Source organism: Peromyscus eremicus, chromosome 8a (assembly GCF_949786415.1).
Source record: "Peromyscus eremicus chromosome 8a, PerEre_H2_v1, whole genome shotgun sequence".
Classification (NCBI taxonomy): Eukaryota; Metazoa; Chordata; class Mammalia; order Rodentia; family Cricetidae; genus Peromyscus; species Peromyscus eremicus.
The window spans coordinates 27,983,057-28,010,144 of NC_081423.1; the positions used below are offsets into that span (position 1 = coordinate 27,983,057).

Consider the following 27,088-nt stretch of genomic DNA (forward strand, 5'->3'; position numbering starts at 1 on the left):
TCCCGGGTGTAGCCTCACCCTGCCTCGGCATAGTCTCCCGGGCCGGCACCCGAGAGAAGCCGGCGTCTGGGGCCCACTCACCGGAGGCGGTGCGAGCAGATCCCGCCGTGAGCGATTGTGAGTGAGCGTGGGCGCACGGGGGCCGGGCGATGGCAAGCTGGCGCGCAGGCGCAGAGCGCGCGAGCCGGCGGTAGCCGCAGAGCGCGGGGGGCGGAGCCGGAGCGCGGGGACCAGGCCATGGCGGCCGCCGGGCGCTGGTGCTGGCGCTCGGCCCGGGAGCGCCTTTGTCGCCGAGGACGATGGTGACCTCGCGGCTCGGGCCGCTGCCGCTGCCACCGCCGCCTCCCGAGACGCCGCAGCCGAGGCCGGACGCGGGAGAGCCGCCGCTGTGAGCCGCGCATACCGGGCCCCCCGCCGTCGCAGCCGAAGATCTCACCGGAGGGGCGGGCGACGGAACCGGGCAGCAGCGGACACCGCCATCCCCAGCGCCGCCCCGCAGGCAGGGAGGCTGCGGCTCCAGGTGACTGCGGTCAGCTCAGAGCATCCCGCAGGCCTGCTGCCCACTGCGCTTCCCCTCCCCCATCCTCGCTCCTCCCCGCCGCGCCCCCCTCCTCCTCCTCCGGATCTTGGCCGGGGCCTGGTCCCCCTCCGCACCGCGCCCTCCCGCCCACCCCCGAGCAGCGATCGGTCTCCTGTTACCTCCTCGCAGAGCCCCGTACTAGCTCCCGGGGCTTCGGCTGCCTCCTTCCCATCATCCCTCCTCTTCCCGCGCCCGGAGAGGGAGAGAACCCTCACATTCCTGAGATGCCCTCACTCGGGCTCACCCCTCTCTTCTTTCCAGTACCCCGGTTGCCAGGCCTTTCCCGGTCTCTCTCGCAGAGGTGCCCAGTCCGGGCTCCTTTGCTCAGGTTTGCGTTTCCAACTTCCCCCTCTTTTGCTTTTTTGGTCCACTTTGCTTCCAAGCTTCTCTCCCTCTTTGCTGGCGTCTTCCCCTCCTCGCAGCCCCTAAACTCAGCCTAACCATGTGCAGGCGGTGCGTGGTTGCGGGGTTCAGAAATACCTGCTAAGCCCATTGAGTAGGGGGACCCCTGGCTCAGCGTGCAGTGTGTCAGACTCTTCACAGTCACGAGCAGCTCATCTCTCCCCTTACTGTGTCCTGGTTCCTTTTCCCGCTTGCCATCCCTCGGTTCCCCCCTCTCCAGCTCTGCTTTCCCACCCTAGGACTCATGCTGTCTGTGGAATGGGCTCCCCATTCTATCTGGGGGTTAGGAACTTGGCTTGACTCTTCTAAGCACGCCTTTCGTTGTGTGGCGCGGCAGAGCCAGCACCCTTGGCAAGACAGGGGAGCTCCCGGGCCTCTCCCTGGCAGAGTTTCTGCTCCACGTAATCCCCTAGCCTTGGGGCTGCTGCGTCCCCGCCGCGCTGCTGCTGCTGCTTCTGCTGTGCTGTGCTGCCTGCTTGCCGCGAGCTGGCTTGGGGTTACTACAGTTCAAATGTATCTGAGAGAAGCAGGCGTGGGGAAGGGGGGGGGGGGTGCGGAGGGGGGCGGGGAGAGAGCGAGCTGGGGCGGGGGAAGGGGCCTTTGCAGTGGGAAGGCATCAAAGATTAATGGATGGCTTTGCATCGCTGTCTGCAGTAAACAGGAAACTAGTCTGAAAGGAAAGGAGGGGGACTGTGTGTGTCTGTATTTTCTAAAATACCGAGTGTGCAGTTCTGCGAATCTTGAACCAGGCCCAAAAGGATGAGCTGTCGGTGCTGCAGTCGTGACCCAGGCTGAGCGTCCAATGGCAGAGGTAGCATTGTTTTCCTTTCCTCTGTCCACCCCTTAACGTTGGACGACCGCTCTTGCACTTGAGTGTGGACTCGCATCGAGGTGGTTTCGGAGATGATGTGGAATCACAGGATTGCTAGTAGTTTCTGTGGAAACCAAGTACATACAAAGTTAGCTAGCAGCACAGTGGGAGTGGGGAGGACTAGCTATATTTAAAACGTGTGCCAACGCTTATGTAAGGAAGTTCTTTCTCTTTCCTGGTTTCTCCTTTCTGGGCGGCGTTACTTCGGATTTTAGGGTCCGGCTTCGCCCTCTCGCTTTTTTTTTTTTTTTTTTTTTTTTAAGGTCTTAGCATCCCCGACAGATGGACAGCTTTCCGCCCCCCCCATCTGCTTACCATCAGTTTTAGTTGATTTAGAGTTTTTCTGTAATTGCTGAGGGCAAAGAAAGAAGGTTAATGGTGATGGTTTTGTTTACCCTCTTTCAGGTGAGGAAAGAGGTGTAACTTTCGGCCCTAAATTACCTATCAATTAAAATCAATTTAAATCATCAGTAATTTTACATTGTGTTATGTATTATTCTTATTTTTGTGTTGTCTTTTTAAAAGGGGAGTTAAGGAGCTGTGGGATTCCTTTATTTTATTTTTTTATAATACCACGTTTTCTTTTCTTTTTTTTTTAGTTTAAGATAGTTTTTTCAGCAGAGCTCAGCCATTACATCTTTATTATTAAGGACGCTTTATTTGATTTCTTCCTATTCAAAACTAAATATGGCAGTTTAGGAAAATGAAGAATGCCCTGTGTTTCCTAACGCACAAATCCAATGATAAACTATGCACATTATACAAGACGTTGCTGTTTCCAAGCGTTGGAAAGGCATTTCTTGAAACTGCTAGGGTTTGGTTTTTGGTGAGTATTTATTGAACCGTCCTTTCTGTTTCTGGGAAGAAAAGTTTTTGGTTTCTGGGAAGAAACATTTCAATTTTTTAGTTGCTGTGCTGTATAAAGTAGGTTTGAGTCATCTTTAGTTTGCGATGCTTGCAGAAACATTATGATGGAGAATTCATTTCCAGTTCTTTCCATAACTCAAAGTTTTAGGATCTTGCAGGAAAGGTAAGAAGATAGTGCAGGAAGTTTATATTTTTGTATTTGGGTGTGGCAAACTGTTTGGTTTTGGTGTTCCTGAGTTTTTTGTTTTTGGTTTCTCTGTATCTCTGGCTGTCCTAAAACTCACTCTGTAGCTTAGGCTGGCCTTGAACTCAAGGAGATCTGCCTGCCTTTTCCTCCAAGTGTTGGGATTAAAGGCTTGTGCTACCACACCCAGCTGGTGTTTCTGTTTTAAGAGAATGAGCTCCAATTTTGTAAATGCTCATTAGCCTTGTTTGACACTAGACCCAGGAAAATATATTAGGTTTGAACCAATCATTAAGGATATAGAATTTCTATTATTTATTTAGTGTCTCTGTGTGGGCAGGTGTGCATATCTCTGTGCTGGTACTATAGAGGTCAGAGGACAACTTGAGAGTCAGTTCTCACCTTCAGCCCTGTGGGTCCCAGGGATTGAACTCAGGTCCTTAGGCTTGTTTGAAAACATCTGAAGCTCTGAACCATCTTGCTGGCCCAGGTGGCTGTATTTTTGCCTCGTGTCCTTATAGTGTAGCAGTTTGGAAGGTGTAAATAATCTTAAGCTCTACAAACATGGCAAATATCTCTGAATTTTATCTGGATGTTGGTTTAGTGAGTACAGTGTTTCTCAACCTGTGGGGTGCGGCCCCTTGGGCAGCCATCTATTTCCCAAAAATGTTTACATTATGATTCATAACAGCAAAATTAGTTATGAAGCAGTGATGAAAATAATTTGATGGTTGGGGGTCACCACAACATGAGGACTGTATTAAAGGGTCGCAGCATCAGGAAGGTTGAGAGCCACTGGTTTAGTGTGTGGGGCTAGACTGCAGAGCATTGATTTTTATTTACGATGGTTCCCACCTGTTCCTATGTATGCCTACTTCAGAAAAGTTCAGAATGATACAGTTCTGAGAGATGGGGTTGGTCTTTCATGTTTTACATGTTTCTCCCATGTACTTCAATGTGGCATCTTACTAATGACTTACAACAGGTCCAGAGATGAAGGAAACACTGAATAAGTAATAGATTTCTTCTTATGCGGGCTGACTTTATCTACTCCAGTTTCTTTAGACATTTGGCTCTTGAGTTAATCGTGCTGATCTTTGTTTCTTGGATATTCTTCTAAACTGATAGCTGTAGGGACCCAAGGTTTGTTTTTATTAGTTAGTTTGTTACATTTGTGAGATAGGAGCTGTAGGTGGGGATTTTTAGGAAACATGGACCTTTCGGCTAATGATTTCTTTTGTTTTATAGATTATCCCTAAAGGGTTAGGCAGCACTTTTTTTTCTATCCATATTCAGATCTAGATTTCCACAATAGGAGTATGTGCTTCAATTTTCTCCTTTAGAGTTATAATAAATGGGAAATACGATCAATTTATAACTAACATTATATACAGAGGAAGGCACCAGATTAGATGAGTACTGACCATAAATACCAACTCAGTAATGCCCTCTTCTGTTTGTTACACAGACAGCAGTAGTGGTTTACACCGGATTCTAGAATATACAGGAATGGTCGCTTTTCCAGTATAATAATGTCATTACATAGTGCTTCTTCCGTTCCCCTCTAGGTTATAGGACGTCCCTTAGATACCGAAACCTGCGTGAGCTCAGATCCCTTTCATAAATGGCATACAGCTTATGAACAGCCTCTTGTATGCTTTTATTAAGTTGTATTCCTCTTCATTGGGGAGTGGTCTTGGGGTGGGTCCTAGGACAGCTTGTGGGGGTTGGTGCTTTCCTTTGATCACGTAGCTTCCGGGGCTCGAACTCAGGTTGTCAGGCTTGGCAGCAAGCACTCTCTGCTTGCTAAACCTACTCAACTGCACCCATGCCATGTTCAGACCATCTCCAGATGACTTACAATACCTAATACAGTCTGTGAACTAGGTAGGTAGTGTTTATACCATATTCCTTAGGGAACAGTGCTGAGAAAAGGTCTGCCCATATGCAGAACAAACATTTCAGTCTTTTCAAGCTGAGATTATTGCCTGCACAGATACAGAACCTGTGGATATGCAGGGTTGACTGTAGGAGCAAGAGCTTCCCTTAAGTCAATGGTTCTCAACATGTGGGTCGTGACCCCCTTGGATATGATGTCCTGCATATCAGATATTTGTATTACAATTCATAACAGTATTCATAGCAAAATTATAGTTACGAAGTAGCAACAAAATAATTTTGTTGTTACAGGCTCACCACAACACGAGGAACTGTATTAAAGGGTCACAGCATTAGCGAGATTGAGAACTACAGTGTGGTTTGCAGTTATGGCTGGTTATAGAGATTTTATTTTTCCTGGTAGTTTTCTTCTTAGGACAGAGATCTGTTGTTTGAGTCCCACGGTATATTTTTGTGTATGGGAACGTGATTAAAAGCTCTCATTTCAAGTCATCAGCATTACAGTTTGTTTATTAAGCAAATGGTAACATCGGCAGCGTGTGTATATGTGTGACAACATTGTCATTATGGGAATGATTGACATAGGCTCATTAGAAACCTCTGATTGATGTGCTAAGCCTAGTTCCTTTGAGTTCAAAGTGTCGGAGCTCGGAGTTCACAGCAGTTCCAGAGGACGATGGGACATTGACAAATACTTAACTGTAGCACAGCAAGCTGTCACTATAATCTCCTTCAAAAATAAATGTTTTCATTTCTCCTGTAATGTCTGAAATGACTGCCAAAGCTAGAAATGTGTTTAGCTTTCTCAGCAGAATTCTTAAAAGGATATCGTCAGAGCCAAGAGTCCAGAATTCTCTTTACTCTTGAAGCTCTCCTTTCTGCACTTGGGTTGCCATGTGTACATTCCTTGGATTAATTTGTAGCTATTTCATGGGCTTTTGAGATCCTGATAACTGCTTTCCAGTTCCTTCCTGTCTTCCTTTTTATCTCCATTCTCTCTGTGCTTCTCCTTGTGTAAGCAAAGACCTTACGGGCTCAGTGCTTGGCATCTCCCACGGCCATGCAAGTCTGCTACCACTCATTGGGTGAGCCTCATTTGCCTTCTCTGAGGAGACTATGAGAATTCCAAATAAGTGTGGAAAAAGGAAACAGTGTCGCCAGTTATGTTTCTTTGTGTCTTCCCTGAATATTCTCTACATCTTCTGTTCCACATGCAGCCGGGACTGTTACTTGGTATAAGTTTGCGTCACAGATACAAGGCCATAGGTTTGCTCTCCAGCAGTGTAAAAAGGAACAAAGGGAATACTTAGTGCTTCAGTTTTGACTGTGAACCATTAAGGGTAAGGACGTACCTACATACCTAGGTAAGATGCAGAGAACTGAACCTGCCACACTTTCATTAGTACTTTAGGCTTTTTCATTTAGTAAATATTTTTAACATCTTCTCTCCTCAGTCTCAAATAACTACATAGGGAGGGTATTTTTTTCAAGTTAAAGCATTCTCACAGAGTGCTTTTATTGCTAAGTCAGGCAATTTGGAGGTAGTGGCTTCTTAAAGTTTGCAAGTGTGAATGTTTAGTCTAAATCATGTTGGGGTATATCTGAAAGTGAGAGCATTTTGATGTAATTTAAATATGGAAACAGAGATTTTTCCGGGACAACCCATTAGAGTCTTGAGAGGCTCTCAAAAGGTGGTCTGTGTTGACTTTTCTTTACATATTGTGTCTTCTGACTTTCAGGTCTGCTTCAAGAAAACAAAAACAAAACCATGGCTGCAAAGGAGAAACTGGAGGCAGTGTTGAATGTGGCCTTGAGGGTACCAAGCATCATGCTCCTGGATGTCCTGTACAGATGGGACGTCAGCTCCTTTTTCCAGCAGATCCAAAGAAGTAGCCTCAACAACAACCCCCTTTTCCAGTATAAATATTTGGCTCTTAATATGCATTATGTAGGTAAGTGTCTGCATGCATTTTCTGGCTTTATGATGAGTTCGTATCCATTTATATTTATTTCTTCTGATTATACTAGAATTATATCATTTCCTCCTTCCTCCTTCCTCCCTCCAAACCCTCCCATGTACTCCTCCTTGTTTCTTTCCATATTCATAATTTTTTTTCATTAATTGCCATTACATCCGTTTTTTAAAATCTGGATCAAATGAGCCTCCAGTACATGGAATTGACTATACTAATGGCTGTGTCTGCAGTTTTGTTTATAGTTTTGTTTTAGTATGGTATAGGAATTGCTAGAACTAGAGGGGAGCAGGATTTATTTTTTCAAGAATAAAATTAGAAGGCACGGGTAAACATTTTTGCTTTTAATGTGATGAAATGTAAATAACGAGAGATATTTTTCCTGGAATTTGGCCTCTTCTAATTTGGAGGTAAGTAGTAATTGCCAAAGTAAGCTTTATAAAATGCAATATTTCTTCTTATTAATTTTTTTTTTCTTTTATATGTGTATGAGGGTTCGCCTATATGTAAGTGTAACACATCCATGCAGTGCCTACAGAGGCCAGAAGAGGGCGTTGAATCCCTTGGAACTGGAGTTACAGATGGTTATAAGCAGCCATATAGGTTCTGGGAACCAAGCCAAGGTACCCTGGAAGAGGAGACTGGGGGAGCCATCTCCCTAGCCTTTCTTACTATTCCTGAGTCAAAGCATTATATCACTTGCAAATATAATACTTCTTTCAACTAATTGAAATTTTATAGTGTAGTATTTTCTTCCTTGGAAAAAGATAATCCTAGAATTAAACTTAGTGTGCTTTGAGGTTAAAGAAAGTGAAGATACTCAGTCATGAAACAAAATTTACTCAAAAATAACTTTGAGCTTAGGAACAAATGACATGCTTTTAGTTACCAACTCTATTGTCTGGCTCCAAACATAGATTAAATGGTGCATTATTATACTTCAAAACAATTTTGTTATTAAATTTATAGAGCAACAAAGTATATCTTTTATAAAATTGTGGACAATTGTCCTGTCTTTATGACATTTTATCTGTAGCAGGGTTTTCTGAGCTCCAACACTTAGCCCTTAGGAGCCTGTAAGAGTGTGCCAGGTCTGTCATTGTGGGAAGAAGTGAGGCAGGGCAGGTCTGGTGAGCTCATCGTTCCCGTATGATACTACCTTGAGAAAATGTGTGACACGAGGCTTATGTTGCAGACACTAGAATGAATGTTCAGCCTTAGGCTTTCTATGTTAACCAGTTTATGGAAAGTGGTTCCAGTCAGCTGTTGAACAGAGACTAGGCTTAAATTTTTTTAGCTTAATCTGATATTTCACACCGTGGCTTTAAAAAAATGTCTTTATCATATATTATTTCTAAAATGTTTGGAAGTTACTCTAAAACAGTTGTCTAATAAATAGAAGCATTAATTTCAGAAATTGAATAGGTTCTGATACAATTGAAATCTACTCTGGTTTATAACTTCGGCAACTCAGTTGAGCTTTTTTTCTTTGTGGGTTTTTTTTTTTTTCTTTTTTTCTGGTTTTTCAAGACAGGGTTTCTCTGTATAACAGCTCTGGCTGTCCTGGAACTTGCCTTGTAGACCAGGCTGACCTCTAATTCTGCATGCCTCTGCCTCCTGAGTGCTGGGATTACAGGTGTGCGCCACCACTGCCCAGCTTAGCTGAGCTTTCTCAAATACTGTGATTAGGTAGGTCCATAGTAGGGTAAGCACAGCCATAGTGTTTTGTTGTTTGTTTTGGGGGGCGGGGGGCTCTGTCAGAGTATTGTGTAAGCTAATGCTTCTGTTTACAGAATACATTGTAAAACTTCCCAGATGTCAAAGTATTGCGTTTATATTCAGAAGTCAGAACATTAAAAGGTGTAGGTTAAAGTGTCCCCCTTTCTGTTCTTGGTTACAGTCAGAGTAGCTGTTATTTCCTCCGGTAGAATTCTAGGTATTGTCTGTGGGTGCAGTCACTATGACTACGTGTGCTTCCCTTTTCTCTGTGATAGAAGCCCAGAGTGGGCCTGGCTCAGAAGCCTTGGCCTGCCTTGTTTATGTGGAAACGTCTCTACTGTACTCACATGCTCATGTTTATTTTTTGGTTGAGACATAGTTATACTATGTAGTTCAGGCTATCCCCAGCTTCACCATCAAAGCTCTGTCTCAACCTCCCAAATGATCTCCTTACCAGATGCACAGGTGTCTGCCACACCCAGGAATATAGTTTTGTGCTTTTTTTTTTTTTAAATGTTGGCACATTCTCTAGACTGCCAGCTTGTAAGATTCTACTGAAATGCCCCTCTCCCCCCAAGTGTTAGGGTTTTTTTGGGTCAGTTTCACTCTCAAGAGTTTGGAGCTGAGTATGATGGTGCATGCACAGAATCCCAGTACTTGGTGGGCTGAGGAAGGAGGAGCCTGAGTTTGATGCCAGCCCAAGCTACTTAAGGAGACCCCCATCTCAGAAAAACCGAGAGAGAAAAAAAGAGTTGTGTTGTATTGTGTTTCATTAATTTTGTGATTTCTTTATCACATTGAACTCGTTGCTGTGTTTGGAATTTATCTGCATATGCAGGTCACAGTGTGGTGTTGAGTAATTTCTCCTCGACAACTCTAATGCCAGTCTATTAATTTAGTTCTCTTTTATGCGGTGAATTTTTGTGTTTGCTCTGGTCCATTCCAGCAGCGTCCTGTTCTTTTAGTCTTGTGGGCTTGTGTCCTGTTAGCACACTGTCTTCTGTTTACTCCGGGCTTAGATATTTTATTGCCCAAGACAGTTAGTTCCTTCTTTCTTAGTGCTTTTATTATTACTTTCCCTCCCTCTCTCCCCCCTCCCTCTCTCCCTTCCTTCCTTGCTTCCTTTCTTTCTGAGGAGAGGAAGTCTTTTAAAAATTAATGTTATAAAATCATTTTTTTTCCCCAAAAGGCAGGACGCAATTTGAAATAATCATCAATCCTGTTCTCATCAAGATTCAAAATTATATAGCTTTTGTTGGTTTTCTGTGAGCGTTTAATTACCTAGTTTCATTTCTCAGACAAAACACCCTGTCACAAGAGCCTCAATGGTCTGTGTATATCAATTTATTAAGGGGTTCTGTTTGGGAAAACAGACTCACTGATACACACTGAAACGATGCTGTCACCTCTTTGTCTCTGGGGAAAGCTCCAGACCAGGTCGCCGAACTGTGTGTCAGGAAACCTTCCATGTCCAAGAGAGAGCTCGCAACCTCCTCCTCCCTCCCTTTTAAGAGGTCAAGTAGGCAGGCAAGAAGCATCGCCTCTGTCAGGCCAGATAGCCCAAAGTCATGGGCAGAGCGAATACCCACTACAGCCCTGTTGACGTTTTACTGCCCTCATATTGTTAGTGTGAAATGGTTGCAGAAGGATGTTCTTTTCAATAAGCCTGGGCAGCTTGTCTATATTCAAGGTTTTTGATCTCTCAGTGGCCTCCAACTGGGTAATAGGATAGACTGGCTGGTCACTGAACCCCGGGGTCTCCTTGTTGCTGTCTCCCCAACACTGCCATTGTAAGCATGCACCGTGCCCAGCTGTTTGTTTTGCCCTGGGTTGGGGGATCTGAGAATCAGCAGGTCCTCCTGCTCACAGGGCAAGTGTTTCCTTTTTGCCCTGGTATGCTTTCTGTTGCTGTGATAGAACACCCACCAAAAACGACTTGAGAGATGCAAGTGTTTATTTTGGCTTACACTTCAGGTCACAGTACATCGTCCAGTCACAGTCTGTCACTGAGGCAAGTCAGGGCTGGAACTGAAGTCCAGACCATGGAGGACACCGCTTGCTGCTGCCTTGTCCACTGGCTTATGCTCACCTAGCTTTCTCATACAGCCCAGGCTCGCCTGCCCAGGGACAGTGGCACTCATAGAGGGCTGGGCCCTCCACATCAACCTTCAGTCAAGATTATCTCACAGATGTGGCCCCAGGCGAACCGGATCCAGGCAGTTCCTCAGTTGAGGTTCCATCTAAGTTATGTCAGGTTGACAGTAAGAACTGACAAGTGTGTCCCCCCTGCCCCCCTTCTTTGTCTAACTTACTCCTTTATTCCTTATAACTTCTCCTTCCTCCTCCTCCTCTTTCTTTGCTTCCTTCTTCCTTTCCCTCCTTCCCTCTCTCCCTCCCCTCCCTTCTTCCTCCCTCCCTTTCTTTGCATCAGGCAGGATCTTCATATACACAGGTGGCTACTTGCTATGTAGCCCAGGTTGGCCTTGACCTCTCAATCCTCAGCTTTATAGTCTTGCACCACCGTGCTCAGAATTCAGACTCCTTTGGTGTTAATGTTGCTCAGGATCGGTGTCGGTTTTTGCCTTTGGTTGTTTGGGTGATCTTTCATGGTTTTACCTGCAAACCTGTAACCGTTGTCCACTGCCTTTGCCTCCTTTGTGTGGGGTTAGTGTTCTTCCACTGTGAGCCGGGATACTCTGTTCACACTCTGCCGTGTTGCTGTGCCGCCTTGTGAAGGTTAGATCTCTGTCCAGAGATCCTGAGTACCTTTCGGGTCACACGGGGCCGTCTGTTATCTCTGTATTCTAGCTGGTATGTAATCTTCAGGGAAAGCTTCCCTAACCACCTGCTAGATGTCTTCACTTGACCAGCCTGGACACCTGCCTTGCCACCAGTCACTGTACTCAGCACCTTGACGTCATAGCCGACTTCCGCTTCCCCTTGTGTTTACTGTTTCAATAGCGGAACCTCTTGATTACCCAAGCCAGAAAGTTCACAACCACTTCCATTTCCTTGTTTTCACCCACTCATGCAGAGAGCAGCACTTAGCTCTGTTTAAATATGGATCTCACTGCAACTCAGTACCTCAAGCCACTGCTCTGACCAGGCCCCCAGTTCTTCCCCAGTCCTACCATCTCTCTAATAATAAATCAACAGGTTCATCGGTAACATGATTTTTAATTCTATTTTATGTATATGAGTATTTTGTCTGCATGGATGTCTGCACATGCCATGTATGCCTGATGCCCATGGAGGCCAGAAGAAGGCATCTGATCTCCTGGGATTGAAATTACAGGCAGTGGTGTGCTGGGAATCAAACCTGGGTCCCCTGCAAGAACAAGTGCTCCTAACTGCTGAGCCATCTCTCCAGCCCTCGTCAGTAATGTTTTAAGTGGATCATCATTTTTACATGCTGCTAGTTTGCTTAATTATAAATTATCGTTGGCTCAGCTTCATCATTATCAACCTTAGTTAAGGTTGTTTGGTTAATTTCACAGAATGAATAGTTCTGAAGCATGTTTACTCAGAACCAAGCTGTAAGTTTAGTGACTGGGGTTTCCAGATTGGAAGAGGTTGTGCTACATGGTCAGGAGCAGGCGAAGAACTGATTATGTGAACACATAAATGGGCTCCATCTCAAGCTTCCTGTGATGTTGGATGTCCATTTGGAATAAGAAATGGGTTTTTTTTCTTGTTTGTTTCCATACACAGGAAGACTCGGGGAATTATTTGTGGGTATTTTATCTGGAAAGGGGTATCAATATTCAAAGCAAAAGTGACTGCTTTGTGCCAGATCCTTTATAGCTCCATAGAGAGACCGTTGTTTAGGGACCACATTTCCAACATTCACTGAGGAAGGTGAAAGAAAAAAACGGAAGGGTGAAATGAGAGGTCAAGAGGAGATCAGTGTCTCAGATTAAAGATGACAGGATAGCCAAAGGTTCTGTCTTGGATGCTGGTTGGCTTCTCAGTTATAGAGGAGAAAGGTAAAAAACCGATTTTATAGCAGAAAAAGGGTTAAATAGATGATTAGAAAATAAAAGCGTTGGGTACAAATGGAGTGAAAAGTTAATCGACAAGGGGAAATTTGAACCACCAGCCCCCAAATCATGACATAGAGACTTATTATGAAAGCTTGGCCTTAGCTTAGGCTTGTTTTTAACTAGCTTTTATAACTTAAATTAACCCATTTCTATTCATCTGTGTGCTGTCACATGGCTTTTACCTCTCCTCCTGCATGTCCTGCTTCCTCTTTGTCTGGCTGGCATCTCTGCCTTTCTTCTTCCCTAAGACCTCTCTGTCCCCAGAAGTCCCACCTAACCTCTTCCTGCCTAGCTATTGGCCATTCAGCTCTTTATTAAACCAATCATAGGGACACGTTTTCACACAGTGTAAAGGAATATTCTACAACAGGGATTGCTGTGAAGAGAAACATGGGTTTTCCCTTTGGGATGGGGAGGAGCCCTTGAATGTGTTTTGAGGACCTTTGTTGGGTAGGTGAACTGATGGATGGGAAGATGTTGGAGAGATGGGGGCTTCTGGAGATGGAGAAGTCTGAAGGGGCAGCTCCTACGAGTCCAGAGTTGATGAGAGGATTGGTGTAAAACGGGGAAGGAGGCGTTGAGGAAAGGGGCAATGAGAGGGGTCACGTTGTACCCTTGTGTGCTACATCTAATTATTAGTAGAAAGATGACGTGAGAGGTGACAGATGCTATTTCCAGTTGTAAAAATCTACAGTGATATTTTTGAACTGAATGAACCTTGGTAGTGAAATGAAAAAGAAAACCCCGTTCGTTGATAGCTACTTGGAAAATAATGTATTTCAACTTATCTCTAGTATAACTAACTGGGAGACCAAAGTGCAATGATTTGTATTCATGTCTCTGCTGCAGGTTACGTCTTAAGTGTCGTGCTACTCACTTTGCCCAGGCAGCATCTGGTTCAGCTTTATTTATACTTTTTGACTGCCCTGCTCCTCTATGCTGGACATCAGATATCCAGGTAAGGCTGCAACCCCAGTTTTGGAGTGTAAGACTGAGTTGAAAGTTGTTTTTTCTGTTTTTAAATGTCAGTACAGTGTTTCTCATGAATACTGCTACAAAGCTGTGGCTTTAGTAGATTACTAGTCATGACCTGCTGCTAAAGGAACAGAGCTGATAGAATGAATTTTTGTAATAAAGGGAATTTGTTAGATTGGCTTACACAGGATGCAGCGAGGTAGTCCAACAGTGGCTACTGGTTTTCAGTCTACATTGAAAGCCCAAAAAAGTTGCCTCTAATATCTGTGGAGGATGCTGGAGCAGCAGGATAAATGGGCTTGTGAGCATGAGGGGAAATGGGCAAAAAGCAACATTTCTTCTTCCATGTCCTTGTATCTGGGCTTGCAGAAGGTATGGCCCATTTTTAGGGTGGCTCTTTCCACCTCAAATAATCTGATCAAGAAAGCAGTGGACAGCCAAGATAACCATCACAGTTGGTTTCAAAATCAGATTTTTTGATAGTTGTTTTTTCTATAGATATTATCATTCAAGATTAATAGCTGGAATTATATTGGGATTCTGGTTTTGAAAAAAAAAAAAAAACAACAGGAAACAGGCCTTCTGGTTATATTTAAAGATGAGCTTCTCTGTATTACCCAAGAACAGGATTTCTGCAGACAGCGAGAAGCAGATTAATTCTCCCCTTCTTGGCCAGCCCTGTCTTCATTGAGAATCAGTGTTAAGCTGCAGAAGTGTAGAATCCATCAGTGACTTGGGACTAATTGTGTCTTTGAGACTAAAATGTTAAAGCTGCAGTCTGCCATAGTGTAAGCTTCCTTCCTGCCTTTGGATAAAAATGTTAAAATGTAGTTGAACCCGAAGCATATTTTGAGGTATACTTTCTTTTGAAACTTAAGTTTCACAACTTTGGTTGACGTGTACTTACTGCAAGGAAATAGACTGAATTTTAAGGAGATTTGGCAGTGGCCTTCAGTATAGTGCAGGCCCTACACATTTTAATGTAGGCTTGAAGCTGAATCTAGAAATCTCATGTTACATGGCTAAAACTGAATTGATTTTTGTAAATAATAAAAGTTATAATTTTTTCTGGTTATAAAATTGCAGTGTTCATTGTAGACAGATTTTGTGGAAATGCAGAAAGTTTCCTGACATTATGTAGCTCTGTCAGCTAGTTGCCCAGCTTTCCCTGGGGTTCTCTGGATACAAAGGAGTCAGAGTAATAAATAGCTGAGCTGCTGCTTGCTTCTGCCCCTCCTGGAGATCGTCAGCAGTATCTACTCCTCACATCCTGCGGGTTGTTTCTTCACCCTCCTCTGCTGGTTGTCTTCCCTGTCCCTCCCTGCTTAGACAGAGTGGCCCCTGGAGGGCTTGCACACATCTGACTTCTGTCACTTTTACTGCCCTGTGGTGCCCAGTCATACAATCTGGAACTTAAAGTCTGGTCCCAGCTTGGTTCCTCAAGTGGATAGAGTCACCTTGGTCACTTTGGGCCCTGCATCATGTTCCCAGGCATTCTGTGGAAACAGCTTCTAGTTATTTCCTGTAGCAGGGAGAGCAACATGATGACCTCACACAGCACTGTCAGCCTCAAGCTACATCCTGTTCATGGCGTTGGTTCATGCTCAGGGTGGAGATACTTCACTACTCACTCTAAACAGTAAAATACTAAGCAAAGAATTTTAGTAAACAAAGGTCTCATCCATGGAATACACTGGCCATTTCGGTGTACAAGTGAGTGCCTCGACACCTAGGCGGCGTGTACTTCCTTAGGTGGAAGGCTGGGTGGCTAGATGCATAGATACATTTAAATTGCAGCTTACTTAATTTACTACTTTGAAGCTGGTGTGTCACTGGAAAGATAAGCCTTAGTTTCCACACCTAAGGAAGCGTGATGACAATCTTAAAGGACAGTGATAAGAGTCAAGTGAAGCGTCTGGATTTCTTAGCACAATTCTGGCCGACAGTGAAGGCTCACCGAAGTTCAACTACCGTTCTTTAAAGAAGGGCCATGTTGTGTTTTGTGAGGGTTTTCTTGTGCTATTAGTCTTTTAAAGTTACTCTTTAAATGGTAGCGCAATCTGTGGTACATTCTGGCCTTTTAGAGAGGGCAATCCAGAAGATCTCAAAATTCAAGGTAGACCTATCAAAACTGTTGTTTTTATTACAGTCGTAATCCTGGGTAAAAATCATGAGTATTTGCACATGGTTTAATGGTGTAGTAATGGCCCAAATTCCAGTTTTATCTTCAGTATTACCAATCCACCCATTTCTAAATGGGGCAAAATCCTGTTATATAAAGGGGGGGGGGGGCGACCCAGAACAGATTCGAGGGTATAAGAAAAAGCCCGTTTAGGGTGTGACGATGGCAAGTATTTAGTTTTAGCATAAGGGTTTTTTATTTTCAATGTTTAATGTTTGTTTCATCATTAGAAAGTTAAAACATACCAAATACTGAAAGAATTTTGAACATTTTATAGTGGGCAAGAACAGTTTATCTTCCTGGGTCACTTGGGGACCTGCAGATGCAATCTTGGCCCCGCAGACCTCAGGGAGCGGTGGTCCAGACTTGCCTTGCTTCTTGTAGGGAGGCACATGATTAATAGGAAGAGAGCTGTAGTGGTCAGGTTCGTGGGCTCAGTGAGTATGCTGCTGTGGCAAGCTAACGCTTTGAAGCACCAGACAATTCCTGTCTTAGAGGGCTTTTTGTTTTTTGTTTTGGTTTTGTTCTGTCGAGTGACTTTGAAGATAGGACATATTCCAGTGTTTTCCTTCAGTGTAATTCACTGCCTGCTCCTTCCTCATAAAAGGTTAGCAAAGATGTGCCGCCCTCGAACTGCCTGTGACATGTCACATTTAATAAATACCGATGTCTGAACATACTGTATTTTAAGATACAGTGTTCATGTCTCTGCTTTAAAAATAGTGACACATTAAAATTGCAGGTCACTTCATTTACTACTTTCCAATATTACAATGTCATCTTAATAACCAAATTAAAAAAGTGGTTTTACATTTTGGTTCACCTGTGGCTTCACACAGCGTTCACACATCCCTTTAAGGTCTGCAGCTCAGTTCAGTAGCTCATGATGCTTTTTCAGAGTTGTGCAAACTATGGCCACAATGGATGTTAGACTTTTCCTGTCCCCCTGAGAGATCTTGGTACTCCTCATTTCCCACAAGCCCTTGGACCTTCACCTCTAGGCTTTATTATACAAAGCTCTCTCTCTCTCTCTCTCTCTCTCTCCCTCCCCCCCTCCCTCCCCCTCCCTCCTCTCCCTCTCCCTCTCCCTCTCTCTCTCCCTCTCTCTCTCTCCCTCTCCCTCCCCCCCCCTCTCTCTCTTTTGTGTGTATGTGTACACACGTGTATGAGCAGAGACCGAGGCATTAGGTGTCCTGGTCTACCACTCTGCCTTGACATGGGCTCAGCTAGGTTGGCTGGCTGGTGAGCTGGGAACAGCTTGTCTCCATCCCTGCAACACTAGGATTACAGGACATTCACGGCCATGTCTTCATTTTGATGTGGGTGCTGGAGATTCCAATTCTGATCCCCAGGCTTTTGCTGCAAGTGATCCTATCTCCTTAGCCCTTATTTTGTCTCTTGATTCATTTATCCTGAACTGTACAAGCATAGTCTTTGGTGCCAAGTTTTCTTTGATTTCAGCAAGTTGATTCATATTCCAGTATTTTGGCACCTCCTTTTTCTCCTCCTTACCTGTCTCTCCCCGCTTCCCGTCCTTTTTGGGAGGTGGTGGTGCAGTGATGGGCATCTAACCCAGGACTTTGGATGCACCCTCTACCAATGAGCTATAGCCCCAGTTCTGTCACTACCCACGCATGGGCACTAGGTCATTCTACTTGGAGCCTCTTATACCGTGAACATCTGTATCTGTGTTTTTATTTCTCTTGGGCACATAGCTCGGAATAGGATTGCTAGGCCGTACAAGTCTCCCGATTTCGCCTTTTTGAGAACTGGAGGGCTGGCTTTTTCAAGTGACTGCACTATCCTGCATTTCTGCCAGCAGCTCGAGTCTCAGTTTCCCCACACCCTTGCCAACAATCACTTCATTGTGGAGCCTCCGCCGTGTGTGTGAGCTGACAGTTCATTAGTCTTTGGCTTTTCGTTTCTCTCTTGGCTAATGATGTTGAGAGTCTTTCCATTTACCATTTATAAATCTTATCTGGAAAAATGTTTACTCGGGTCCTTTGCCAATTGTTTGATTGGATTGTCTTTACTGTTACTGAGTAGTGGGAACTCTGTGTCTATACTGGGTATAGGTTCCTTAACAGACATTTTTGTAGATAATTTATCTCCTTCACTGCTACATAAGACACAATATCTGGGCTGGAGAGATGGCTTAGCCGTTCAAGGTTAAGGCTCCCACCCAGAAGAACATGACACAGTGTCCTTAATCTTTAATTAAATTGCTACTTCAGAAACCGGCTGTAGAAGATATTTATCAATATTGATTTTCTAACTTGAAAATTTTATAAACACTTGGAAAGCTGGGTTTCTGTTTATTTTTTAATTATTTATATCATGCTGATGAGTATCTGTGAGTAGAAATTTTTTTGAAATTTGACTGTAGTCACAGTTTGTAGTATAGAAGACTTAAATGTTCAAAACTCCATCACATCACTCAGTACAATACAAATAATTAAAAATCTTGCCATTTATTTTTTTTTGTGTGTGTATGTGTATGTATGTATATGTCTCTGTGTGTGTGATTCATGATATACATGTAGAAGTCAGAGGATAACTTTGGGAATTGATTCTCTCCTTTCACCATCTGGATTTGAACTCAGATCGTCAAGCTTGGTGGCAAGTACCTTTACCCACTGAGCCATCTCAGCAGTCCTGAGTGTAATAAAAAAGATTTCCTAGTAATAGTCTATTTAAAATTTTAAAATACCATCTTTCTTGATTTTAAAAATTATTGAACTCTGCTTTTCACATGCAATGATGTAGTTAATATATATCCCAGAATCATTACCACTTTAAAATAGAGACAATCCAGAACTAAACCATGCATGTTCCTGTAAGCTTGTGGTCATGATTCACATCTATAATTTTGTGCTTTCCTAAAAAAAGTTAAACTTTAGTATTCTTAATTTCAGGTTTATTGTTAGGTTTATGAATTAACACACTGATTTTATATGTGACCCTAATTAAGTCCCCACTAGAAAGGGTTTTCAAAAGAGGGAAAATATATGATTTTTGTCCTGGCTGCTGCATAGGTATAGAGGTTTGCTTTCAAATATAAAACAGTCCCAAGAATATATATGTAAGATACAAACAACTATATGTAAAACACAAATACTCTGCGCAGAGCTCTCTAATTCGAGTGGTAGGTCAGGGCGTGTCTGTCCTGGAATAGTAGCGTTTTAGACATGTTCAGTCTCTGTTGTGGAGACTGTCCTGGGTCTCTACCCACTAGATGCAAGTAGCACCTCCTCCCAAACACTCTCACAGCCAAAATGTGTCCCTAGACGTCACCATGCACCCCCTGGGACCCGAACTGCCCTTACCTGAGAGCTGCTTTGTGAAGGGATTGTGAAGTGGAACTTCGTTGTAGATACACAAGATGTTTCGACAGGAGTAAACTTGGCCAGCTTTTGGCATTTTCTCCCTCATTACTAAACCCCAGCACCGAATATCTGTCTAGGAGGGCAGAAAGGAGCAGAGAGAAAAGCAGGAATCAAAACAGTTAAAATTCACCTGGGTACATGAACAGCTCAGTCACTAGCCCAGTGCTGACGCTGCAGTGGCGTGTGTGTGTGTGTGTGTGTGTGTGTGTGTGTGTGTGTGTGTGTGTACACATGAGGTGCTTAAATGCAGGTGCTTGAATACCTGAGTGGGGGCTCTTGTATGGGAACTTTTTATTTGTTCATATTGCAAGGACTAGGAGCTCCCTTCCTTGTTCTATGAAATGAGCATCTTTTGAAAGCTTCCTGTAAGTGGCCAGAGTGTACAGATTGTTCCTGAGATGTTCAAGTACCACGTCACACTGCTTAAGAGGCTGTAGCATAAAGGATTCAGTCACTAGCCAGAGTGCTAAGCTTCCTGGGTTTGTTAGTTTTGGTTGTTGCTGTTCATTTATTTTTAATGGCTTACATAGCAAGATTTTTTCCCAATTTCAAGTTGTCTTTGAGGGCTTCTTGTGCATCTCACACATTCTTTGTCTCCCCCACTCCAAAAGTTCCAGTTGAAAGTAAAGAGTCTTCCACAGAGGACTAGAGAACATTGTCCCAGGGTTTGGTTCTGTAGTACTTAGGTTCACTGTCAGCATTCCACACGTTACAGAAATCTAAAAGGTCAATGAGGAAAAGACTCTTGGGTTCCCAGAAGGACGGCGGGAGTGCTGGCATCTGGCTGGCTTAGTGCGTTGTCATCTTACACTTTCCGTATTGGATCGTGGTAATGTCCCTCCTGACCAGCTCTTCCGAGCAATCAGATGGTCACAGAGTGTAAACTAGAACTCCTGGGCTTGTGCCGTGAATTTGCTCTTGTCCTACTGTGACTTATGATTTGGGCTTTGTACGTGTGTGGTGTGCATGCTGCCTGTTCACACGTGTGTGGTTGGATGCATGTGCAGGCACGCGTGTTGACACCAGGTGTCTTCCTCCGTTGCTCTTTGCTTTTATTCACCACGTCAGAGGCTTGGGCTGAACACAGAAGTCTCCATTTACGGCCATTCTGGTTCGCCAGTGTGTTCCACACCCTCTCTGCCTGGGGTTAGAGTTGGTCCCCTGACTGTCTAACTCTTCTGTGAGCCCCGTTCCTCAGGCTTGCATGGCCATGCTTCATGTACCCAGCCGTTTTCCCAGCTCTTTCCTGCTTTCCCCTTCTCCATCCCCTTTCCCTCTTCCATTCCCCCTCCTCCCTCATTCCCAGTCTCTGTCATTCCCCTTATCTCCCTCTTTATGTTGTAAATTAGAACTCACTGTAGCTGGAACCTTCTTGTCCTCAGTCTGAGGTGCACTGAAGGTGCATTTGAGTTGGCCTTGGAGATGTTTGTTAGCCTGAATCCTTATTTTAGTCCTGCACTTGGGGTGCAGTGCTAATCTAGCAGAAGAGTATTTGCATAGTGGTTTCCCTATGAGTTGAGGCCTCTCATCAGTTTCACTTTTGACAAGCTCAGCTTAGTTCAGCTGGTCCTCCAAAAGAGTCTACCAACTTCTGGGCCTGGCTGTCTTACTGAGGTGGTCTTGCTGGCCTGCCAGATGGATGCTGAAGGCCTATCCTCAGAAGACAGACTGATGAAGGTGAAGGGAGGTAGAGGGACTACCTCTAGGATGCTGGTTCCTGGAGGAGGGTGGCTGACAGGCAGGGATTAGGTTGGAACAGCGAAGATGGCAGCATTTGGAGAGAGCCGTGCCCAGGGTCCTAGAAGATGGCAGTGCAGGCACCCCCAGGGAGACTGGGTCAGGGTGTTGTGATGACCCTAAGGCTGATTGTCTGTTGAGATATAGACCTCCCTTCGAGGCCTTAGCTGTGTGGAGTAATGCACATGCAGAGCATGAGAAAGAAGGAAAGTAATGGAAAGGTCTAGAAGAAAAGGCTTTAAGACACAAGGAGTGTAGTATAGAATTGGCTTTTGTAATTAATACCTTGTAAAGAGAGGAGTAACAAGTGTTACTTATGCTGAGGTAAAAGGCAGACAGAATCGCTTAGAAGGAAAGGAACCTGGTGGTGTAGAGGGTTAAAGAGGTCATTTTTGTAGAGCCACGAACTTAAGACTTCAGTTTTCCCCAAGTTTGAAACGGTCACAACATTTGTATTGTTACTACAGCATTTCGGACAGTCGCAGTAACTAATTGTGAGAGTAGTGTTGCTTATAGCCCAGCAGGGTTCTGGAAGCATACGGATAAGGTAGTTTCCGTTTGGGTTACAGTTTTTCCGACCTGCTTAGACAAACATTCTACTGCTCTGTTATGTCCCCAGCATCTCCTTGGAAGTTTTGTGATACAATGTTAGAATTTAAGATGAGAAAAGTCAAAGACAAAGCGAAGCTTTTAAGAAGGCGAACTAGAAGAAAGCTTTCAGGTAGTGCTGAGCCCCTGACATTCCGGGACAGCGCAGTCAGATGTTCTAAAGATGTTCTGGAAGAGAATGTTGAGTCTGCAGTTGTACTATAAAATGTGGGTGATAAGAGTGACAAATCCTACAGGGCTCTCCGCTCCACAGTCTCCATAGCCTCCTGGATTTGAGCTCCTGGGACCCAGGCCCTGGGAGCCTCGTGTGCTGACACTGCCTTTCTGTTGATGTGACAGTCACGTGGCAGAACGCACCCATGTGCCTCATTACCTTACGTAATCCCCAGACATTTTCATTACCTCAGCATAAAACCCAGGATTCCTCAGGCAGTGCCCTACTTCCATTTTTCTTGCTGTGTTACAATATCCTGATAAAAGCCCTCGGAGGGAAGGGGTTGTTTTGCTAGCCTGTAGTCCCGTCGTGGGGAATTCCGGGCAGCAGCGCAAAGCACCGCATCCCACTCCGTAGGGAGGACAAACTCATAGACCCTTGCTCGCTTCCTTCCTGAGCCCCAGCCGCCCCTGAAATGCTGCTGCCTCATCCAGGATGGGTCTTCCCAGTCGTCTGTCAGGACAGTCTCCCATAGACATGCCCACAGGCCAGTCTGTTCTAGACAAGTCCTTAATTGAGACTGCCATTTTAGGTGATTCTAGGCTGTGACAAATTGACCTTGAAAACTATGGGCAGTTACGTTCATATCCCTACACTCGTCCCTTCCCCACTTCCCCAGGCCTTGGTAACTCGTAGTCTGCTTTCTGTCTGTGGGGTTTCCCTGCCCCTGCTAAACTGGACCTGTGTACAGACTGCGCTGTGGCCACAAGGAAAGGGTTGGGCTTTAGAGGACCTGGCAGTGCCAAGCAAGACTCAGTCGTTTCTCTTTTAGGTAGAATGGTTGCTTTAGTGTCGTTTCAGAGGCGCTGTGAGTGTTGATGAACTGTATAAAGTTGTTATCTTGATGGTTAGCCATAGCAGTCAGAACTGTATGTGTTATTTGCAAAGATCACATCTGTGCTTTTTTTACATCAAAGTGGACGCTCACTCACACTGTAGAATGCTACTTTGTCTTTACCACGCAGGCACCAGTCCTGCCCTCTCCTCCCTCCCCAGGTGGGAAAGCCAGCATGACAAGTGTCCCCTTAGACAGTTGTTCCTGGTTGACAAATGCTGACTAAGAGCTTCTCTCTTGAGACTCTGGTTTTCTTCTGTAAATGTGAGGAGTTGTGTTAGAGACAGTCATCAGAAGGTGAGAAGGGTCAGTTGCTTCATGGCCTGCCCATTTAGGTGATGCCTTTTTAAATAATCCCTAAACTGTTCCTATTTAAAAAAAAAAAAAAAAGTTTTAGGTTTTGAGTTTTTGTCAGCCCTGTACTGCATGGTTATGTAAAGCTCATTCCAAGCTGACTATGCTGTGCTGAAGGAATTTAACCCGAGTGCCTAACAAGAAGTAATTTCATGGAAAAAGTAAATACAAAGTTTGAGTTTGTTCAAAAATATTAAAAACATTGGAAGTATTTTAAAGTACAGTGAACTGTATTCAACAGTTGGGAAAACAGGGAAGAATTATTTTCCCACAAACTTCCCTTCTTCAATATAAAATTTCCGGCTGGTTCTCTTGTCACAGTCCCACTTGGCTTACCAGATGGTTAAGATGCTCCACTTTTGTGCTTCCAGGCTGTATTTTCCAAATGTAAACAGTTGTCACATGAGTGTGTAAAGCTTGTTATTTGTCCCATACTGAAGGATTACATTTGGACAGGTCGGTTTGATACGATGTGGTACGTCCTTAGAAATGTTGGTGCTGGGGCTGGAGAGATGGCTCAACCATTATGATTGGGCACTCTTGCTGAGGACCCACATTGGGTGTCTCACCCCTACCTTAACTCCAGCTCCAGAGGGTCTGATGCCATCTTCTGGCCTCCACTGGCACTGCACTCAGTGGGCATAAACCCACACATAGATGTACACATAGACTAAAAAGAAAACCATTTAAAACATAGGTATTACATTTTTGTCTTCCTAGATATTTTTCTTGGGTGTTACGATTCTTATCATAGGTCTGTTGTAGATTTGAAAGAAAGGCTGTGAAGGATTTTCCTGCTGGGAAGCAGCTTTCTAGCTAGTTTGATGTTTTCTGTATAGCTAATGGAATAGTTGGGGACAGACCTTGGAGGAATTAAGACAGAGATGCTGATGTGGAATTGCCTGGACTGTCTGTCATTAGACATTTACTGTTTCTTAGTTTTGAGAGAGGTTGTCTCCACTGTTTTTTTTTTTTTTTTTTTAAACTGGGTGTCAAATATTGAGTAAGATGATGGGAAAAAGAAAACTCCAACAAAATACATCTTCAGGAGCCATCTCTGTAGAGTCAAATTCATTCACCTCTGCAGAGTCTGTTCCCATTGCATGAAAGATGAGATAAAGGATGCTTCTGTATATAATTCTGTATATTTAAGTCTTCCTTGTATGTTGAGAAAGAAGTGGTAACCTGAGTTTTATGAGAGTTGGTGACTGAGCTACATCTCCCTCATGCAGTACCTACCTTCTTACTGTTTTTCTTCAGGGACTATGTCAGGAGTGAACTGGAGTCTGCCTATGAAGGACCAATGTATTTAGAACCTCTCTCCCTGAATCGCTTTACCACAGCCTTAATAGGTAAGTGTTGTTAAGAATTGAAGACAAAGTAGGAACTGATTGGTTTTACCATCTTATGAGAAAACATTGATTCATGGTCATTTAAAACAATTTAAAAATTGAAATTTATTTATTGCTCTCCTGTTTTTGGAGTTTTTGTTTGTTTGTATTGAAGGGGTTTTGCTCACTTGTTTTGCTTTGGTTTGGTTGTTTGAGACCCGGTCTTACTGTGTAACCCAGGGGGCTTCAAACCTCTCCCTCCACTTCCCTCAGACTCCTGACCTCTTCCTTCTGCTTCCCTGATTCTGTTTTCATAGGCAAGTGGTGCTACATCCCAATTTGATCTTATCTTTGTCCTCTCCAATTCTCTTCTCCCTTCCCCTCCCTCCTTCTCTCCCTCCCCTTTCCTCCCTCCCTTCCCTTCCTCCTCCCTCTCCCTCCTTTATTTCTGACAGCACCTCCTGTGGCCCAGGCTGGCTTTGAACTTACCACGTAGCCAAGGATGACCTTGAACTGCTGATCCTCCTCCTGAGGGCTGGGGTTTTTAATGCAGTGCTGGGGATTGAACCTGGAGATTTATGTTATGAGAGAAACGAAGAATAATTGTGGTACACAAAGGAATATGTGAAGTAAATAGAAGGAGCTGGACAAGCAGTTCTTTTTGCAGAAGGGTGGGGCAGAAACCAAACCTGGCTAGCAAGCCTGAGTGCACTGGGGCAGAAAGTTCACTTGGATTTGACTCTAACTCAGGTGGTGACTGTCTTTTCCCCATTGGCTGGGGTCTGACTCACAGTCTTTCGAAATCATCTGCTTTTAAAAGAATCAGCTTGAAGGAAGTGTAGGAAAGGGTGAGGGTCAGAATTCAGGGAATGCAGCCAGGCCTTTTCAGTAAACAAGCCCTGTCACGGGGAGAGATGAAAGGGTTAGCGTAATAGGTTGGACATTCATGGAATTTAAGGCCTTACTGGGCAGACTACCTTTGTAGAAAACAAAAACCCACCCCTCACCTCTCTCTCACACTAGTGAGCGCTCTACCAACTAACCTTTCCTTCCTTAGCCCACCTTTCCTTCCTCAGCCTACACGTTCCCTTCCTTCCTCCCACTTCCTTCCTCGAACCCTCCTTCCCTCTCTCCCTCCACCCTCCTTCCTTCCTACGTTTATTGTATGTGTATGCATACGTGTGTGTTGTGCTTTCCTGCCTTGATGTGTGTGTACGTTAGAGGACAGTCCGCAGGAGTTGGTTTCTCCTTCCATCGTGTGGGTCTCGGGCCTCCAACACAGGTCATCGAGTTTTTCACATAGATGTTTCCTATTTTTTGAATTGATAATCATATCAAAAATAGTTCATAGAGGCTTGTGGTTCTTAAAGGGTTTTTAAATATCTGGGGAGATTAATTTTTAAACAGCTAGTCATTACTTTGAAAGGCTAAAGTGAGTTAGATAATGTCTCAGATTTACTTACGGCTGTTGAAAGTGAGAGTGAGCATCCTATTGTCAAAAATAAGTCCTGCACTTGATTGAAGCGGAATGTTAAAAATAAAAAGTTCTGACTTCAAAGCAAATTAGATAGAGTCCAAAGTGAGCTACCTGCCCTGCCGTGCCGGAGATCCCAGACAGAAAGTGAGGGAACCGACTGAAGGCCAGCCTCCCTAAGACAGCCTTAAGGAGAAGGAAAATGCCTTCAGAGCAGCTGGCTTCTGAGCCAATTGCCCAGACCTTTACACAGAGAAGACTGGGGCCCATGAGGAGAGTTGTGTGTCTGGGGACTGATCTAGGCTGTACAAATGAAAGCTGTGTTGTCCAGCACTTGAAATGTCACTCTTTCCCATCATAATGTGTAGTGTGTGTAGAACACACACTCAAAGGTTTACCTTGTGCAAAAGGGTGTAAAATGTCTTTTAATCTCCAATGTGTACTGGTAGGACTTGGGGTATACTTGGTTATATGAAGTGTGTAGATGAAATTCTAAACAGTCTTAGTAAATAAGAAACACAGAGCCAAATACAGGGGTAATAGCCAAAGAGATTAGCGAATTAGTGAAGAACCACCAAGCTGTAGTTTCCCACAGGAGAGAGAGCTTCTTCCTGCCTGACCTGTGCTTTTATTGCTTTCCTGTTCTGCCTTCTCATTGGCTCTAAGCCCGGCCACATGACTTCCACATCACTGCCTGTCTGTACAGACCTCCAGGTCTCTATGGTTGGTACTGGGATTAAAGGCTCGTGTCACCATGCTTGGCTGTGTCTTTGAACAGAGTCTCTGCCTGCCATGTGATCTGATTAAGGGCGTGTGCTACCGACTTCTGCTTATGTCTATGTGACCTCTGATCTCCAGGCAAACTTTATTTATTAACATATAAATAAAATCACATTTCAGCACAATTAACATATCACCACAAAAGTGTACTGTTACCTGATTTTCCCTCCTTTCTTTTGCTCTTTGAAATGAGACTCCTAGGGAAAAAAGATCCTTTTGACAAAACTTGTTCTGATATAACATCCGAGGCCAGCGATGGGTCTGTTGAACTTTTGAGTGTGCAGTGAAAATTCCTTACAGGGTTTCCCCTGCATCTTCTGAATTATGAAGGCAAAGGATGAGTTTGCTGAAGCCCGAGGAAGGGTGTCAAAAACCTGTAAGGATTTTCTCTTGAACTTCAGATTCTCAGTGTCAGAAGTGGCCAGTGGCTCGTCCTTGTCAGGCAGCAGGGTGCTTGAGGGGCTCCCAGTGATGGGGGCGGACTTGGAGGCACACACATTTGTCCCCAAGAGGAAGACCAGTTTGGCTTGTCCACTCGAAAGGGCACCAAAACACAGCATCGTGAGCTCATCCAAACAGGAGTTGACCCACTTCCCCCACCATGCTGCTGAGTCAAGGAGGGAGAAGCCACCACAGCTCTGCTCTGCCAATTGTAGGTTAGCTGTCTTGGGAG

The 27,088-nt window shown here is 44.4% G+C and overlaps 1 protein-coding gene across 4 annotated transcripts in view; it reads left to right on the forward strand.

Annotated features, from left to right (window-relative positions):
* The first annotated feature begins 240 nt into the window (after positions 1–240).
* The window catches only part of Rnf145 (ring finger protein 145), a 46,794-nt gene continuing 19,946 nt past the window's right edge, over positions 241–27,088 (forward strand). The window contains exons 1-4 of one of the 4 annotated variants that reach the window (XM_059270377.1): positions 241–520; positions 6,543–6,755; positions 13,388–13,496; positions 24,091–24,182. In XM_059270377.1, the coding sequence (XP_059126360.1) occupies positions 6,572–6,755; positions 13,388–13,496; positions 24,091–24,182 (385 nt within the window). In that variant the 5' untranslated portion in view covers positions 241–520; positions 6,543–6,571. Of the gene's footprint in view, positions 521–709; positions 909–1,621; positions 1,794–6,542; positions 6,756–13,387; positions 13,497–24,090; positions 24,183–27,088 lie in introns of those variants that run through there. The other 3 variants (XM_059270374.1, XM_059270376.1, XM_059270375.1) reach the window with 3 other exon arrangements.